General features: G+C 43.6%; 1 protein-coding gene across 3 annotated transcripts in view; it reads right to left on the bottom strand.

Annotated features, from left to right (window-relative positions):
• The window catches only part of IPO9 (importin 9), a 183,880-nt gene that overhangs the window by 90,276 nt on the left and 75,267 nt on the right, over positions 1-18,337 (bottom strand). For all 3 annotated transcript variants that reach the window (XM_039517959.1, XM_039517957.1, XM_039517958.1), the window contains 5 exons: positions 13,407-13,507; positions 6,997-7,055; positions 6,067-6,218; positions 2,588-2,686; positions 2,292-2,398 (listed from right to left, as the gene is read on the bottom strand). In XM_039517959.1, the coding sequence (XP_039373893.1) occupies positions 2,292-2,398; positions 2,588-2,686; positions 6,067-6,218; positions 6,997-7,055; positions 13,407-13,507 (518 nt within the window). The remainder of the gene's footprint in view (positions 1-2,291; positions 2,399-2,587; positions 2,687-6,066; positions 6,219-6,996; positions 7,056-13,406; positions 13,508-18,337) is intronic.

The following is an 18,337-nucleotide window of genomic DNA, read 5'->3' on the forward strand; positions in this document are numbered from 1 at the left end:
GAGGTTTGCTGAAGCAAGAGAGAATGAGCATTCCAGCTAAATGTGACAGGCGGTAAGAAGGAACTGAAGTGGCGGCAGGTTGGCAGAGACATATTTGGCGCCAGGGAGGGAAAAACCTTCCAGCTGCCATGCACACGGCATGCACATACCTAATTGGAATTGACATGAGCACTCGAAGAACTGATTGTTCCTTCCTTAGTGGATTACTTTGCATTTGTCCTTATTGAATTTCATTTCCCTCAAACCATTTCTCCAGTTTGTTCAGATCATTTTGAATTTTAATCCTATCCTCCAAAGCACTTGCAACCCCCCTCCCAGCTTGGTACAGTCCACAAACTTTATAAGTGCACTCTCTGTGCCATTATCTAAATCACTGATGAAGATATTGAACAGAACCAGACCCTCCTGTGGGTATTACAGGCCTAAGTTTTTTAAATAATCCTAATATGTGACAGGAGAGTGCATCAACTCCCAGTGAGCCTTATGAAGCTCTTAATGGCCTTCACAACACCAACCACCCCATCGGCTTCAGGAGATTTGCTAGGCCTCCTCGCACCCTCAGAATAGCAAGGGACACCCCCTCCCCCCAAAGATTGAGTCCCCACTGTGAGCCATAGAAGGCTCACGCCCACCCCATTAACCTAAAGACACTCATTAAAAGACTCCTGAACTGCATGAGCCTTAGGATGCTAGTGGGACTTTGCACACACCTCCTGCAAACCATAGTGCATTCTTCAGGGGCCAGCCAAACCACCTCCCCCAACAAGCCTCACTAAGGCAGTTTGCTCTCCAATGAACCCCGAACGGGTTAACACTGGGGCTGATTTTACTGTCACTCATCAGTATGTACCAAGCCTAATAAGGCTCCTAGTACCTTGGGAGTGGTTATGAGGAACCTCAATGAGCCTACGAAGATTTGCAGGAAGTGAGGTTATTTCTCCTCTTAAGGCTCACTGATAAGCCCTTTAATATCTGTAGGAGGGGTAGAATGTCCTGCTGTACTGCCTCCCCATGTCCTCTTCTTCATAGTCTCCATGTTCTCACCCGCATATTCTCTTACTTCATTGTCCCCCTTTTTCACCACCATTTTAGCCCCCTCACCACATTTAGCCCCCTCACCACAAGCACCATTCTTTTGAACCCCACGCCCACACCACCCAAACACCCTCTTCTGGTTTTCCTCTTAAGTCCATAAGAAATGAGCACCTGAGGAGGTCTGCAGGAATGGTGGTACTGATGCTACCAGGGGGTTGCAGGACAGGGGCATTCCCACCCATCTTTAAAAGATTAATCCAACAAATAATGTTAATGCTCACACTACACTTGTGTGTTAGGATACAGCAAAAATCAGAAGAATTCTCTGTGAGGAACTTATCAGCCATCTCCGTGTGATAGGTTTATATTTTGAGTTATCTTTCCCTTCATCAATTTTCTTTTAATTTATAAATATAGTCTTGGGTGTTCTTGGCTTTTTTTTTTCCTTCTTCAAAATGATACTTAGGTTTTCAGTAGTTAGTTGGTGGCTTACTTTAAGCTCAGAGCCAATGAGCTATTTGCATGTTACTATTTAAACTCCCAACTTTTAAAATTAGAATTTTGGACTTTCTGGACTAAGGCGAACCTACCTCAAACTCAGGCTTAATTTACCAATTTTGAGACAAACATTGTTTTGCTGTGGAGATGGGTGGGGAACTAGAGAGGGCAATATCAGGCTTTCCAGAGAAATTCAGCTGAAAATTTATTTACAGAATGGTTACTGCCCCTTTCTAATATCCGCTAAAAAACAACACTGAGTTAACACTATCTACACAACAAAGGATACTTATGTGACAGTAAGTAGGTATCTATTAGACTGAGATGTCTTTTCTTCCCCTTTCCACACCTAACACTGGCCGTTGAAAACAATTCTAAATCAGATGCATTCATGAGGGGATAATGAAAAATCCACACACAAATAGAAACAAGAGGGGATATCTGAATTCAGCAGCATGAAGCCAATGAAGAAGTCCACCCAAATTCATTTTTATAACTCATCTGGAATTGTAACCAGAAATTTTTTTTTAATGGAAAACAATTTCAGTGCTGAAGTGCTGGTAACTGTAGATGTCTTTACATGGGTCAGGAATTTTTTTTCACATTTTTGCTTCTAACACGCAAAACCCACAAGCTCATAGTTTTACCCCAGTTGCATCACCAGAAATTACAATTCATTTGCATTATGTGCCTAATGCTGTGAGATAGTCCACCACTTATTCCGTTATCATTGCTACCCAGATTGCCTGTCTCCTTACCAATGCTCAGCACCACTGTTTTTAGCTTGTTCAGCTTCCTGCAAGTGTCTCGTAGCTGCTGCAGCCAAAGCAGTTGCACTCTCATTCTGGAAATCAGCAGCAACAGCCTGGGTAAAAGAAATAATGACTGTCACTCTGTTTCTTTGTACAAGTGCATTTTAAAGACTCTTTTAGCAGCTGTTATACTTCAAGCTAGCTGGTACAAACTGTATGTAAGGGACAGTGGCAATTTTTGTAACAATCAAGTTGTAATTCAATACCATTTGGGACCTTTAGTCACAGAACACATTTCTTACCAGCAACAAGTCCTGTGCAGCAATCCTTACTGTATAAGAAAAAGTGTCGTCATCTTCATCCTCCACAAATTGCTGTGGATTTGCAGTCCAGACTTTTATCTGAAATAAAAGCAGGGGGAAAATCATAATAGTTCAGTGACATCTGGATGACCTTGAACACTGGAGCGACAAATGGAATAAAATTCAGTAGTACCAAGTGCAGAGTCATGCATTTAGGGTCTAATAAGAATTTCTGTTACAAGCTGGGGTTCATCAGATGCAAGCAACAGAGACCTGGGAGTGTGGGATGATCACAGGATGACTATGAGCCACCAGTTGGTGTGGCCATGAAAAAGGCAAACACGATCCTATGACGTATTAGGTGAGGCATTTCCAGTAGAGACAGAGAAATATTAATGCCATTGTACAAGGCATTAGTAGGACCTCATTTGGAATACTGTGTACAATTCTCATCACCTATGCTCAAGAAAGATTAAACTACACTGGAACAGGTGCAGAGAAGAGCTACTAGTATGATAAGGAGAACGGAAAGCCTATCTTAAGAAGGGAGATTAAAAGAGTTTAGCTTGTTTAGTTTAGCAAAACAAAGACTGGGAGAAGATATGATTGTTCTATAAACACATTAGGGAGTAAACACCAGGAAGGGTGAAGAACTATTGAAACTGAAGGACAAGAACAAATGGATATAAACTGGCCATGAAGGAATTCAGGCTGGAAATTAGAAGGTTTCTAACCATTAGAGGGTGAAGTTCTGGAATTGGCCTCTAATAGGAATCGTGAAGGCAAATCACTTATTTAGCTTTGAGAGAGAGACAGACACATAGAGCTGGACAAATTTATGAGATGGAACTTTTTTAAAGACACCATAATAGAGGCTCAACTTAAATGTATACCCCAAATTAAAAAACATAGTAAGAAAACCTAAAAAGAGCCACCACAGCTAAACAAAGTAAAAGAAGCAGTGAGAGGCAAAAAGGCATCCTTAAAAAAGTTGAATCCTAATGAGGAAAATAGAAAGGTGCATAAACTCTGGCAAATGAAATGCAGGTCCCTCACCAAAGGCTCTTAAGCAAACAGTCATGGGATAAGAGGGAAGGTTCTCTCATGGATTTGTAACTGGTTAAAAGATAGGAAACAAAGCGTAGGAATAAATGGTCAGTTTTCAGAATGGAAAGAGGTAAATAGTGGTGTCACCCAGGGGTCTGTCCTGGGCCCAGTCCTATTTAACACATTCATACATGATCTGGAAAAGGGGGTAAACAGTGAGGTGGCAAAATTTGCAAATGATACAAAACTACTCAAAATAGTTAAATCCCAGGCAGACTGCAAAGAGCTACAAAAGGATCTCTCAAAACTGGGTGACTGGGCAACAAAATGGCATATTGAATTCAATGTTGATAAATGCAAAGTAATGCACATTGGAAAACATAATCCCACGTATATTTTTTATAAAATGATGGGGTCTAAATTAGCTGTTACTACTCAAGAAAGAGAACTTGAAGTCATTGTGGATAGTTCTCTGAAAACATCCACTGAATGTGCAGCGGCCGTCAAAAAAGCAAACAATGTTGGGAATCATTGAGAAAGGGATAGATAAGACGACAGAAAATATCATGTAAAAGCAGCAAAGAGTCCTGTGGCACCTTATAGACTAACAGACGTATTGGAACATGAGCTTTCGTGGGTGAATACCCACTTCGTCGGATGCATCCAATACGTCTGTTAGTCTATAAGGTGCCACAGGACTCTTTGCTGCTTTTACAGATCCAGACTAACACAGCTACCCCTCTGATAGAAAATATCATATTACCTCTATAAATCCATGGTACGCCCACATCTTGAATACGGCATGCAGATGTGGTTGTCCCATCTCTAAAAAGATATATTGGACTTGGAAAAGGTTTAGAAAAGGGCCACAAAAATGATTAGGGGTATGGAACCTATGAGGAGAGATTAAAAAGACTGGGACTTTTCAGCTTGAAAAAGAGACAACTAAGGGGGGGGAGATATGATGGAGGTCTATAAAATCATAACTGGTGTGGAGAAAGTAAATAAGAGTATTATTTACTCCTTCTCATAACACAAGAACTAGGGGTTACCCAATGAAATTAATAGGCAGTAGGTTTAAAACAAACAAAAGGAAGTATTTTTTCACACAACACACAGTCAATCTGTGGAACTCATTGCCAGAAGATGTTGTGAAGGCCAAGACTATAATAGAGTTCAAAAAAGAACTAGATAAATTCATGGAGGATAGGTCCATCAATGGCTATTGGCCAGGATGGGCAGAAGACAGGATACTGGGCTAGATGGATCTTTGGTCTAACTCAGTATGGCCGCCCTTATGTTCTTATGTTTGTGATGGAGGGAGAGGGGGAGAAGGGCTTCAGCAATCACCAGCAGTGGTCAGAAAGGGATTCCCTTCCCCACAGTGTATTCTCGGAGGGTTGTTTTTTTGTTTTATTTAAGTCTGCTTTCTCTGAAGCATCAGGGATGGCCATGAATGGAGACAGGCCACTAGGTGGGGTGAGCCAGGGCTCTGAGATAGCATCAGCAGCCTCTCTCTCTCGGGCGCTTGGCTGGCTGATTCTTGTTCACAGTCTCAGGATCTAACAGATCGCCAGGAAGAAATTTTCCCCCAGGTCAAAATGGCAGTGACCCTGAGGGTTTTTGCGCCCCCCTCCAGTGTCTGGGTATAGGTCACTTGCCAGGATTATCTGGGTCTCTCTCATTTAATCATTACCCTGCCATTATGGGGGCCTCTAGCACTGGGTCACCTTGGTCCCTCCTATTCTCTGCCTGTGGTAGTATAGTGTCTCCGGTGGGACTAATTTACTTTGGATTCATTTCTGTTGGGTTTAGTGTGTGGTGCTGGGTGGTGTTGGTGGCCTGCGATATACAGGAGGTCAGACAAGATGATCTAGTGGTTCCTTCTGTCCTTAAACTCTATGACTAATAAACATAGGAAGTAAACAGAAGACACCTTTTCAGTTATCATGACTAAGGCTGTGACTCATTCACGGAAGTCACGGCTTCTGTGACCGCCATGAATTTTGCAGTGCTGGTGCGGCTGACCCCAGGACCACACCAGCAGCTGGAGAAGCCCCGGGCCAGCCGGTGCTCTGGCAGCCCCAGGCAGCTGGTCCCTTGCACTGCCCTGGAGCAGTGGTCCAGGACTGCCTGGGGGACCCCGGGCTGCCCCCCACAGCGGCAGTCTTCAGGTGCCCCCTCCCAGGAGAGAAGATTTAGTCACAGGCATTTTTAGTAAAAGTCATGGACAGGTCATGGGGCCGTGACTTTTTGTTTATTACCCGTAACCTGTCCATGACTTTTACTAAAAACACCCGTGACTAACAGGTAGCCTTAATCATGACTCCTCCCCACCCAAATCCTTTCTAGTGCTTCATCTGCTAGTTTGAATCTCTCATGTGAACAGGCTTCCATTGTTTGCCTCTTTTACTTTCTACATGTTCACTTACCTGCTCCTCTGTGATCTGCATGTAGAGAATGATGTAATATATCAGCTCTGGCAAAGCTTTCTTCACTGTGCTTTTAAATTTGTGATTTTCCAACAAGGCATGTACAAACTCAAATATGCTGAACACTAGGTTTTCAAAGCCCAACACTTCACCTGAACAAAGAAACAAGGGGAAAGTTTCACAACTGACTGTGTCAAATCATGGACTTGCATAAACGACTGGCAAATATTAATATTACAATCTGTTAACAGGTCAGGCAGGATAATCTCTGGTCTCACTCCTGGGGTAGTGAGAGCTGGGACTACTGCTGAGGCAACACTGTTCCACCTTAGGAGAAGCCTGCTGCCCCTTGCATTTCATAGCACCCTCTTGGAATGATTAAGTGGCAACACTGTCCAGTTTTGACAGAAGTCCTGTGTTCTTAATGGCCAAGGAGATAAAAATTACACATATGGCCAGGGATTTTCTAACAGACAAGGAAATGATTGCATTTTTAAAAGAATGTAACTAGTGTCCCTTTAACAATAGCCTTACTCTTTAATGCTAGCTGGAAAATCAATAAACTACAATCCTTTGGTGTAACTCACAGAATGTCATAAACCTCACTCCACCACCACAGTTGCATATAAGCGAACAGTATATACAGAAACAGGAATACAAATTTGTCTACGTCGTTGTTCTGAAATCAGTATTTGTTTAGATGACTAACAAATTTATTTCAGCATAAGCTTTCGTGATGCATCCAAAGAAGTGAGCTGTAGCTCACGAAAGCTTATGCTGAAATAAATTTGTTAGTCTCTAAGGTGCCACAAGTACTCCTGTTCTTTTTGTGGATACAGACTAACACGGCTGCTACTCTGAAACTTGTTTAGATGAGTTTCCCTACTCTCTCCCTACAGAGAACAGAAGTGTATCATTACTAGCACTTACCATCAGAATCCACAGGGTCCTCTACCTCTTCTGTATAATTCACTTCTGTTCTCACATAGGTATAGCAAGTAGTTAAGTAAATAAGAGCAACCATTTAGCTTAAACATTACTAGAGGATTGCTTCTATTCAGTAACAGACCCACTCAAATTATTAAGTCTTTATATGATTTCCTAAAGCAAATTAGTTTTCACTTTACAGCAAAAAGTCATTATTCTAGTTCAAGTAGAATAATTAAATATGAAATGCATAAAAGAGTAACCTGTATTAATTTTTCCAAGTAGATTTGTTAAAGACAGACAATATAATTATGTTCATTGACAGATTTCAGATGACACCTTTTGATTAATTTAAAAAATCCACTGAGGATAGTGTGTGGATGAGGGAAAGTATGATCTAAAACTTCATTCTCACTAATGAGATTTTAATATAAATGGAACCACAGGGCAGAAAGTTTGGTTTCTAACTGAAAATTTACACCAGCAAAAAAAAAAAAAAAAAAAAAAAGAGAAAGTCTAAGAGAAAGATCTAAGTTACAAGTCAAATTAAGAGTGATCCACAAGAAAAATATTTCTCAGTGATACTGACACTCAAAACATCATTCTGTGAAGCTAAAACCTTCTAGCAATTCTTTTTACTCCTTTTAATCCTCTATGCTCCTAAACGTAGCTGTATATACCAGCTGTATATACCATCCAATATATAGCAGCAAGATTTTAGAAGACAAGATGTTCCGATAAGGAGGAAACACATGTTCCAATATGGTGATTAGCCCGTTACTCAATGAGGGGGAAGACAGTAACAGAAAATGTGGAAATGGTAGAGGTGCTTAATGACTTTGTTTTGGTTTTCACCAATAGGGTTGGTGGCAATTGGACATCTAACAGTGAATGCCAGTGAAAATGAGGTAGGATCAGAGTATAAAATAGGGAAAGAACAAGTCAAAAATTACTTAGACTAGTGAGATGTCTTCAAATCACCAGGGCCTGATGAAATGCATCCTAGACTGCTCAAAGAGCTGACTGAGGAGATATCTGAGCCATTAGCAATTATCTTTGAAAAGTCATAGAAGATGGGAGACATTCCAGAAGACAGGAAAAGGGCAAATATAGTGCCCAACTATAAAAAGGAACATAAGGACAACCCAGGGAATTACAGACCAGTCAGCTTAACTTCTGTAGCCGGAAAGATAATGGAGCAAATAATTAAGAAATCAATTTGCAAACACCTAGAAGATAATGAGGTGATAAGTAACAGTCAGCATGGATTTGTCAAGAACAAATCGTGTCAAACCAACCTGATAGCTTTCTTTGACAGGGTAACAAGCCTTGTGGATAGGGAAAAAGCAGAAGATGTGGTATATCTTGACTTTAGTAAGGCTTTTGATATTGTCTCACATGACCTTCTCATAAACAAACTAGGGAAATACTACCAAGATGGAGCCACTATAAGGTGGGTGCATAACTGGACGGAAAATTGTTCCCAGAGAGTAGCTATCAGTGGTTCACAGTCATGCTGGAAGGGCATAATGAGTGGGGGGGATCAGTTCTTGGTCCAATTCTGTTCAGTATCTTCATCAATGATTTAGATAATGGCATAGAGAGTTCACGTATAAAGTTTGCGGACGATACCAAGATGGGAGTGGTTGCAAGTGCTTTGGAGGATAGAATTAAAATTCAAAATGATCTGGATAAACTGGAGAAATGGTCTGAAGTAAATAGGATGAAATTCAATAAGGACAAATGCAAAGTACTCCACTTGGGAAGAAACAATCAGTTGCACACATACAAAATGGGAAATGACTGCCTAGGAAGGAGTACTGTGGAAACTGATCTGGGGATCATAGTGGATCACGAGCTAAATATGAGTCAACAGTGTAATGCTGTTGCAAAAAAAGGAAACATCATTCTGGGATGTATTAGCAGGAGTATTGTAAGCAAGACACGAGAAGTAATTCTTCTGCTCTACTCTGCGCTGATTAGGACTCAACTAGAGTACTGTGTCTAGTTCTGGGCGCCACATTTCAGGAAAGATGTGGACAAACTGAAGGAAGTCCAGAGAAGAGCAACAAAAATGATTAAAGGTCTAGAAAACATGACATATGAGGAAAGATTGAAAAAACTGGGTTTGTTGAGTCTGGAGAAGAGAAGACTGAGAGGAGACATGATAACCTTTTTCAAGTACATAAAAGGTTGTTACAAGAAGGAGGGAGAAAAACTGTTTTTCTTAACCTCTGAGGATAGGACAAGAAGCAATGGGCTTAAATTGCAGCAAGGCAGGGCCGGTGCAAGGATGTTTTGTGCCCTAAGCAAAACTTCCACCTTGTGCCCCCGCACCCCGGCCCTGAGGTGTCCCTGCCCCCCCTTCCGCCCTGAGGTGCCCCCCTTGTGGCAGCTCCCCACCCTCCGCCCTGAGGCACCACCAGCTCACTCCTGTTCCGAGCACCCCGTCGCTGTTTCACTTCTCCCGCTTCCCAGGCTTGTAGCGCTTAAGCTGATTGGTGCCACAAGCCTGGGAGGCGGGAGAAGTGAAGCAACCATGGCGTGCTCGGGGAGGAGGCGGGGCAGGGGTAAGCTGGGGCGAGGAGTTCCCCTGCATGCCGCCCCCACCCCTACTTACTGCAGGCGGCCCTCCCCGCGCTCCCTAGCCTCAGCTCCCTCCGCCTAAAAGCCGGTGGTGACCAGGGCACCAAAGATCCAGCCACCACGGTCGCTGCCAAAGAAAATGCCGCCCCCCATATCCCAGCACCCTAGGCGACCGCCTAGGTCGCCTAAATGGTTGCACTGGCCCTGCAGCAAAGGCGGTTTAGGTTGGACATTAGGAAAAACTTCCTAACTGTCAGGGTGGTTAAGCACTGGAATAAATTGCCTAGGGAGGTTGTGGAATTGCCATCATTGGGCATTTTAAGAGCAGGTTGGACAAACACCTGTCAGGGATGTATAGATAATACTTAGTTCTGCCTTGAGTGCAGGGGACTGGACTAGAGGATTGCTCAAGGTCCCTTCCAGTTCTATGATTCTATGACAAAAGAAGAGAAAGACCATGCCTGGGCTATTGATATAAAGTGGCCTGGGACTCTGCAATCTCTAGAAGAACCATAGCCTCTCCAGTCAAAAGGGCAAGTGTGGAATTCCTTCACTCACTTCTTTAAATACTACTGAAATATGGTGTCCAGTTCTGATGTTTACACTTAAAAAAAAAAAAAGGTACTGAAATATGGGTTCAGAGAAGAGCTACAAGAAGGTTTCATGGTCTGGAAAACCTGCTTTACTAAAGAAGCTTAATCTGTATAGTTTATCCAAAAGAAGATTAAGATGTCATGTAACTACAGGGAAAAGCTATCAGATAGAGCAGGGGTGGCCAACCTGAGCCCTGAGAAGGAGCAAGAATTTACCAATGTACACTGCCAAAGAGCCTCAGTAATATATCAGCAGCCCCTCCCCATCAGCTACCCTCCCCCACCCCGCTACCAGCAACCCCGCCCACCGGCAGCCCTGGCAATCAGCACCTTCCCTTCCCCGCACCAACTGATCAGTTGTTTTGTGGCATGCAGGAGGCTCGGGGGGAGGGGGGGAGGAGGAGCGAGGGCATGGCAGGCTCAAGGGAGGGGTGGGAAGGGGTGGAGTGGGGGCAAGGCCTGTGGCAGAGCCAGGGGTTGAGCAGTGAGCACCCCCTGGCACATTGGAAAGTTGGCGCCTGTAGCTCCAGCCCTGCAGTTGGTGCCTATATAAGGAGTCGCATATTAACTTCTGAAGAGCCGCATGTGGCTCCGGAGCCACAGGTTGGCCACCCCTGAGATAGAGGACTCCTTAATCTATCAGACAAAGGCATAGCAAGATGTAACTGCTGAAGTCAGAAAAATTCAAATGGGAAATAAGATGCATCTTTAACAGTGAGTGTAACCAGCCTATGTACCAAGAACTTGCCAGCAAGTTAAAGTATGGACTGGATGAATGGACTATAAAGTGGACAGAAAGCTGGCTAGATTGTCGGGCTCAACGGGTAGTGATCAAAGGCTCAATGTCTAGTTGGCAGCCGGTATCAAGCACAGTGGTCAGATCTTTATTAATGATCTGGATGACGGGATGGATTGCACCCTCAGAAAGTTCACAGATGACACTAAGCTGCGGGGAGAAGCAGATATGCTGTAGGGTAGGGATAGGGTCCAGAGTGACCTAGACAAATTGGAGGATTCGACCAGAAGAAATCTGAGGAGGTTCAACAAGGACAAGTGCAGAGTCCTGCACGTAGGACGGAAGAATCCCATGCACCGCTATAGGCTGGGGACCGACTGGCTAAGCAGCAGTTCTGCAGAAAAGGACCTGGGGACTACAGTGGACGAGAAGCTGGATATGAGTCAGCAGTGTGCCCTTGTTGCCAAGAAGGCTAACGGAATATTGGGCTGCATTAGTAGGAGCACTGCCAGCAGACTGAGGGAAGTGATTATTCCCCTCTATTCGGCACTGGTGAGGCCACATCTGGAGTACTGCATTCCGTTTTGGGCCCCCCACTACAGAAAAGATGTGGACAAACTGGCGAGAGTCCAGCGGAGGGCAACGAAAATGATCAGGGGGCTGGGGCACATGACTTACGAGGAGAGGCTGAGGGAACTGGGATTGTTTAGTCTGCAAAAGAGAAGAGTGAGGGGGGATTTGATAGCAGCCTTAACTACCTGAAGGGGGGGTCCAAAAAGGATGGAACTCGGCTGTTCTCAGTGGTGGCAGATGACAGAACAAGAAGCAATGGTCTCAAGTTGTAGTGGGGGTGGTCTAGGTTGGATATTAGGAAACACTATTTCACTAGGAGGGTGTGAAGCACCGGACTGGGTTACCAGACCAGGCGGTGTGGCCGCAGCATGTTCCAGCGGGCTGGGCCAGGTGGCACAGCCTCGCTCTGGCGGGCCGGGCGGCGCGGCCACAGCCTGCTCTGTGGGGCGGGGCTGGGCTGAGCGGCACAGCTGCAGCCTACCAGTCCCGGAGCTGCAGCTGCTTCGGAGACTGGGAGGAGGAGCAGCATGGCCAGAAGTGGAGAGACTCTGCCCTGCCTCTTCCCTTCTGGCTCTGCTCGCTGTACTGCCTCTCCTTGCTTCCTCTGTTGGGGGGAGAGGCTGTGTCCCACCTCTCCCTCACTATACCCATTCATAAGCCGGCCCCCTTTCTCTGGTGCTTCCCTTTTTTACTAAAAAAAATTCAGCTTATGAACAAGTATATACAGTACATGTCTGTCTGGTGATGTTCTCCTCCTAATACAGCATGACAAGAAAATCCTCCAAATATTAATGATCAGCCTGTTGAACTGGAGATATTTATGACGTCATTGGGAGGTGAACTATCTGCTTCAATTACCTTTGGTAAATGAAATAACCAATTATTCATTTTCTGATATAGCTGTAAAACTAATCTGAAAAGTTTTCAAAATAAATCACTGTTTAAAAATGTATAGTGTGTACCTTCTAAAAATGAAACCTACATCTATCTCTGAGTTGTGAAGAATATGTATTTAGGTTATAACAACCAACAAGAATGCACTTTTATGTAGAAAACCATGATTACATAGAGTCTTCCTGACTAGTGATTTAAATCTTGATTTAAATCAAATCCACCCTGCCACAGACTTCCCATGACTCTTCAGGCTTGTTTACACACACTCAGAATTCACACTACTGGGGTGTGATTTGAGGGCACACCGGTGTATTGTGCTTTAAATCCCCATGTAGTACCTGCTGATGTAGTTGTGTTTGAAACAGGATTACATCAATGCACATGAAGAAACATTTAGTACACACCAGCAGGGTCCACACAGGGGAGACAGAGTGCAATACTCTACAAATCATAGCCCCCATAGTGCAAACTCTGAGGCCATGTAGACAAGCCTTTTTTTTTTTTTTAATTAGAATGACCATAATCGACTTGTCACGGTCCCCTCCTCATGCCTACATGAAGGTAGGTCCAATCCCAGTGAGTAACATTAGTATGAATTTCAAGACCAACCAGGTCTGCTGTACAGCAATCCAGCAAAATTGGCACGAGCCAAGTGGCAAGATGTTACATCAGGCACACCTTATGAAATTACTTTGACACCCCGGCTCTAGAAGAAATGCTCTAGTTTAACCACAGGTTAACGGGCAAGATGCAGGAATTACTGAGTGAAATTCTTGGACTATTGATCACAACGGTCCATTTTGGTTTTAAAAATTTATGAATTAGTTGGTAAGACAGTAAGGGCAGTAAGTTATTTGAGGCTTATATAACTAATTGTTTCTTTTGTTTCCTGTCTGTCATGGTAAACCGATTGCTATTCAATTTGCCTACAGCTATGTACAAGATCTGTGTACAATTGCTTTCTTCTTATGAGACGCCTCAAGAGCTCTTTTACTCTATTTTAAACCACACACCATAAGGAAAAAGGATATAAGGCTGCACTTTCTGTAAGTGTATTCCAAACAATCGGCAGGATCTGCTGCATGGAGGAAACCATGTGTTTAGGATAGTTCTTCACTAGGGCTGTCACGGCCTGGAAAACAAAAACATCAATGGAACAATTCATTGATAAATTCATTCACTGTATCAGATTAAAGAAGTTAGAACAAGTCACTTGGCAAAATACTTTCTTCAATAATCTGAGAAATATTGTGCTCACATTTGTTCTTTTGCAAGGACTGAAAGGCTCAGAGAATAGGATATGAATATGATTTTAATAGTATGCTAGTGCTGATATACTGTGGTAAATAAGCACTATAAAAAGCCATTTGATGCAGACAGATTAAAAAATTATCACATTTAGATCACTATTTTAAACATGGTTCAGGCCACTGGTTACCCTCTGATGGCTTTTCCATAACTACCACTGCTAACTCTGCATCCTTGTTGTCAGTGTCAGAGATATAGGGTAACAGGTGTCAGAACCTGAACTCCTGATACCCACAGGGATTGGTCCTCTTTAGGTCTGTAGCCAAGGATAAAACTTATCAGGTATATTCAGGATGTAGAAGTGAAATATAAACATTAATTAATGTTATAATACTGGGCCTACGTGCCTCAGACCAGCAAGATATTTAACTTATCCAAACAAGGCCTCCGATCTAAAGATTAGTTAGCTTCTCACATCAGCCTATGTGTGACAATGTCACAAGATAAGACAGTCACATGAACAGATGTATTAACTGCTGATATTTAGGAAATATATACAGTAATGTACCAGTTAAAGTATTTTGGAGATTTTTGCAAATACAGTAGAACCCGTTTATCCAGTCTAATTGGGACCAGGGCCAGATCAAATAATCAAAAGTGGAGTCCTGGGTGTTCAGTAAATGCAGAAAGCCAGTTAAGGGAGGGTCAAATAAACAGGGTTCTACTGTATGGGCATCAAGTTATGGTGACTGATTAATGTAAACTGTAATGAGTATAAGGGGAACTAACAAGTTAACCTATGAAAAACAGGGCACCCTGAATATAGTGAAGTGTGGAAGTTCAAATAAGGAAATGGGGTTGAAACCTCCACATACATACATATATATATAAAAATAAAAACCCCAGTGGGCATCAGCGTAACACCTTTAAAAGTTGTATCCCAGCCTGCATGCCTTGGAAATGCCACAATGAAATCCACTGGTGACTGTAACAATGAAGATAAGGGAGAAGGCTTCACAGCAGGAAATGTGAGTGATCACAATAGAATCATAGAATCTCAGGGTTGGAAGGGACCTCAGGAGGTCATCTAGTCCAACCCCCTGCTCAAAGCAGGACCAAACCCAACTAAATCATCCCAGCCAGGGCTTTGTCAAGCCTGACCTTAAAAACCTCTAAGGAAGGAGATTCCACTACCTCCCTAGGTAACCCATTCCAGTTCTTCACCACCCTACTAGTGAAAAAGTTTTTCCTAATGTCCAACCTAAATCTACCCCTCTGCAACTTGAGACCATTACTCCTTGTTCTGTCATCTTCTACCACTGAGAACAGTCTAGATCCATCCTCTTTGGAACCCCCTTTCAGGTAGCTGAAAGCAGCTATCAAATCCCCCCTCATTCTTCTCTTCTGCAGACTAAACAATCCCAGTTCCCTCAGCCTCTCCTCATAAGTCATGTGCTCCAGCCTCCTAATCATTTTTGTTGCCCTCTGCTGGACTCTCTCCAATTTATCCACATCCTTCTTGTAGTGTGGGGCCCAAAACTGGACACAGTACTCCAAATGAGGCCTCACCAGCGCTGAGTAGAGGGGAATGATCACATCCCTCGATCTGCTGGAAATGCCCCTACTTATACAACCCAAAATGCCATTAGCCTTCTTGGCAACAAGGGCACACTGTTGACTCATATTCAGCTTTTCGTCCACCATAACCCCGAGGTCCTTTTCTGCACAACTGCTGCCCAGCCATTCGGTTCCTAGTCTGTAGCAGTGCATGGGATTCTTCCGTCCTAAGTGGAGGACTATGCACTTGTCCTTGTTGAACCTCATCATATTTCTTTTGGCCCAATCCTCTAATTTGTCTAGGTCCCGCTGTATCCTATCCCTACCCTCCAGCGTATCAACCACTCCTCCCAGTTTAGTGTCATCTGCAAACTTGCTAAGGGTGCAGTCCACACCATCCTCCAGATCGTTAATTAAGATATTGAATAAAACCGGCCCCAGCACCGACCCTTGGGGCACTCCACTTGATACCGGCTGCCAACTAGACATGGAACCATTGATCACTACCCGTTGAGCCCGACCATCTAGCCAGTTTTCTATCCACCTTACCGTCCATTCATCCAGCCCATACTTCTTTAACTTGCTGGCAAGAATACTGTGGGAAACTGTATTAAAAGCTTTGCTAAAGTCCAGAAATAGCACATCCACTGCTTTCCCCTCATCCACAGAGCCGGTTATCTCATCATAGAAGGCAATTAGGTTAGTCAGGCATGACTTGCCCTTGGTGAATCCATGCTGACTGTTCCTGATCACTTTCCCCTCCTTTAAGTGGTTCAGGATTGATTCCTTGAGCTAAACACTCTGCACTCACTCACTCTATTTGCTCTTGTATTTCAGTGTTTGTGGGAGTGTTTAGCTATTTAGTGGATTTGTTAAAAAGGGAACTTGTGGTAAATTGCAAATTTTCTCATCTACTCCTCAGGTCTCTCATTCTAATGACACTGATAATAATTTTCCTGATGCTGTAACTGCTCAGGAGACCAAACCCTTACTGACCACTGTAGACTAAGATTAATCAAGACAAACTTTGTAATGTTTCCTCAGTTAGGCCAGAGGTCAAGGATGAAGCATTACAAAGTTTGTATTACCTATGTCTAGGTTCCATTACTAAGTTCGTAAATCCACCATGTTCCATTAGTGCAAATCATTTAAACATCAAAGTAGCTTCTTGTCAAGTTTGTATCTCTCCCTGTCTGGTCCATGTCCCTGCCTGTAACCAGTCCCTTGGGAGTGACATCCTCCCCCTTTTAGTGTGCCGAGATCCACACAGTTCCCCAGGGCAGGCCTGCATCCTCCAAGACTCTGAAATTGTGATTTTGGACACGGTCAATCCCACTCTCTCTCCATGGCTCTCTTGACTGAATCCAGCCAAACCAGACCCCTATGGGAGAGCTGTCCTTTATTCCTTCAGTGTGCAATGCTTCCTGTAAGTATTTGCAGTATCAGGCAGCATTTTCAAAACAAGGTAACAATACATTAGTCACCTGGAAAAGAATCTGAAAGTCCTCAGGTTAGCAAAGGAAGGCAACAGTTAAGGCAGTTCAAACTGGACACCACCAAGTAGAACCTACAGTAGAACCTCAGAGTTACAAACACCATAACTGAACAAAAATTATGGTCGTTCTTTCAAAAGTTTACAACTGAACAATGACTTAATACAGCTTTGAAACTTTACTATGCAGAAGAAAAATGCTGCTTTCCCTTTATCATGTTTAACACAGTACTATACTGTATCTACCTTTTTTTCCCCCCTGTCTCTGCTGCTGCCCGATTGTGTACTTCTGGTTCAAATCATGTGTGTGGTTGACTGGGCAGTTCGTAACTCTGCTGTCCATAACTCTGAGGTTCTACTGTATACAACTGTAGAAGCCATCTTGGCACACTCAGGCCTGGTCTACACTGAGTTTATACCGAATTTAGCAGCGTTAAACCGAATTAACCCTGCACACAATGAAGCCCTTTATATCGGCCCTTTATATCTTAATACCGATATCTGTACTCCTCCCCGACGAGGGGAGTAGCGCTGAAATCGGTATTGCCATTTCGGATTAGGGTTAGGAAACTGCAAGAGGGGAGGACTCCTGTCTCAGACCGAGAAAGCGGGACAATCAGCAAATTATCTTAAGTACCTATACACAAATGCAAGAAACCTGGGGAACAAGCAGGGAGAACTAGAAGTCCTGGCACAGTCAAGGAATTATGATGTAATTGGAATAACAGAGACTTGGTGGGATAACTCACATGATTGGAGTACTGTCATGGATGGATATAAACTGTTCAGGAAGGATAGGCAGGGCAGAAAAGGTGGGGGAGTTGCGTTGTATGTAAGAGAGCAGTATGACTGCTCAGAGCTCCAGTATGAAACTGCAGAAAAACCTGAGAGTCTCTGGATTAAATTTAGAAGTATGAACAACAAGGGTAATGTCATGGTGGGAGTCTGCTACAGACCACCGGACCAGGGGGATGAGGTGGACGAGGCTTTCTTCCAGCAACTAACAGAAGTTGCTAGATCACAGGCCCTGGTTCTCATGGGTGACTTTAATCACCCCGATATCTGCTGGGAGAGCAATACAGCGGTGCACAGGCAATCCAGGAAGTTTCTGGAAAGTGTAGGGGACAATTTCCTGGTGCAAGTGCTGGAGGAACCAACTAGGGGAAAAGCTCTTCTTGACCTGCTGCTCACAAACAGGGAAGAAATAGTAGAGGAAGCAATAGTGGATGGGAACCTGGGAGGCAGTGACCATGAGATGGTCGAGTTCAGGATCCTGACACAAGGGAGAAAGGAGAGCAGTAGAACAGAGACTGTGGACTTCAGAAAAGCAGACTTTGACTCCCTCAGGGAACTGATGGGCAAGGTCCTCTGGGAGAATAACATGACGGGGAAAGAAGTCGAGGAAAGCTGGCTGTATTTTAAAGAAACCTTATTGAGGTTGCAGGAACAAACCATCCCGATGTGTAGGAAGAAAAGTAAATATGGCAGGCGACCAGCTTGGCTCAATAGTGAAATCCTTGCTCGTCTTAAACACAAAAAAAACAGCTTACAAGAAGTGGAAGATTGGACAAATAACCAGGGAGGAGTATAAAAGTATTGCTCAGGCATGCAGGAGTGAAATTAGGAAGGCCAAATCACACTTGGAGTTGCAGCTAGCCGGAGATG

The sequence above is a fragment of the Mauremys reevesii genome, unplaced genomic scaffold (assembly GCF_016161935.1).
Source record: "Mauremys reevesii isolate NIE-2019 unplaced genomic scaffold, ASM1616193v1 Contig2, whole genome shotgun sequence".
In the NCBI taxonomy this organism is placed as follows: Eukaryota; Metazoa; Chordata; order Testudines; family Geoemydidae; genus Mauremys; species Mauremys reevesii.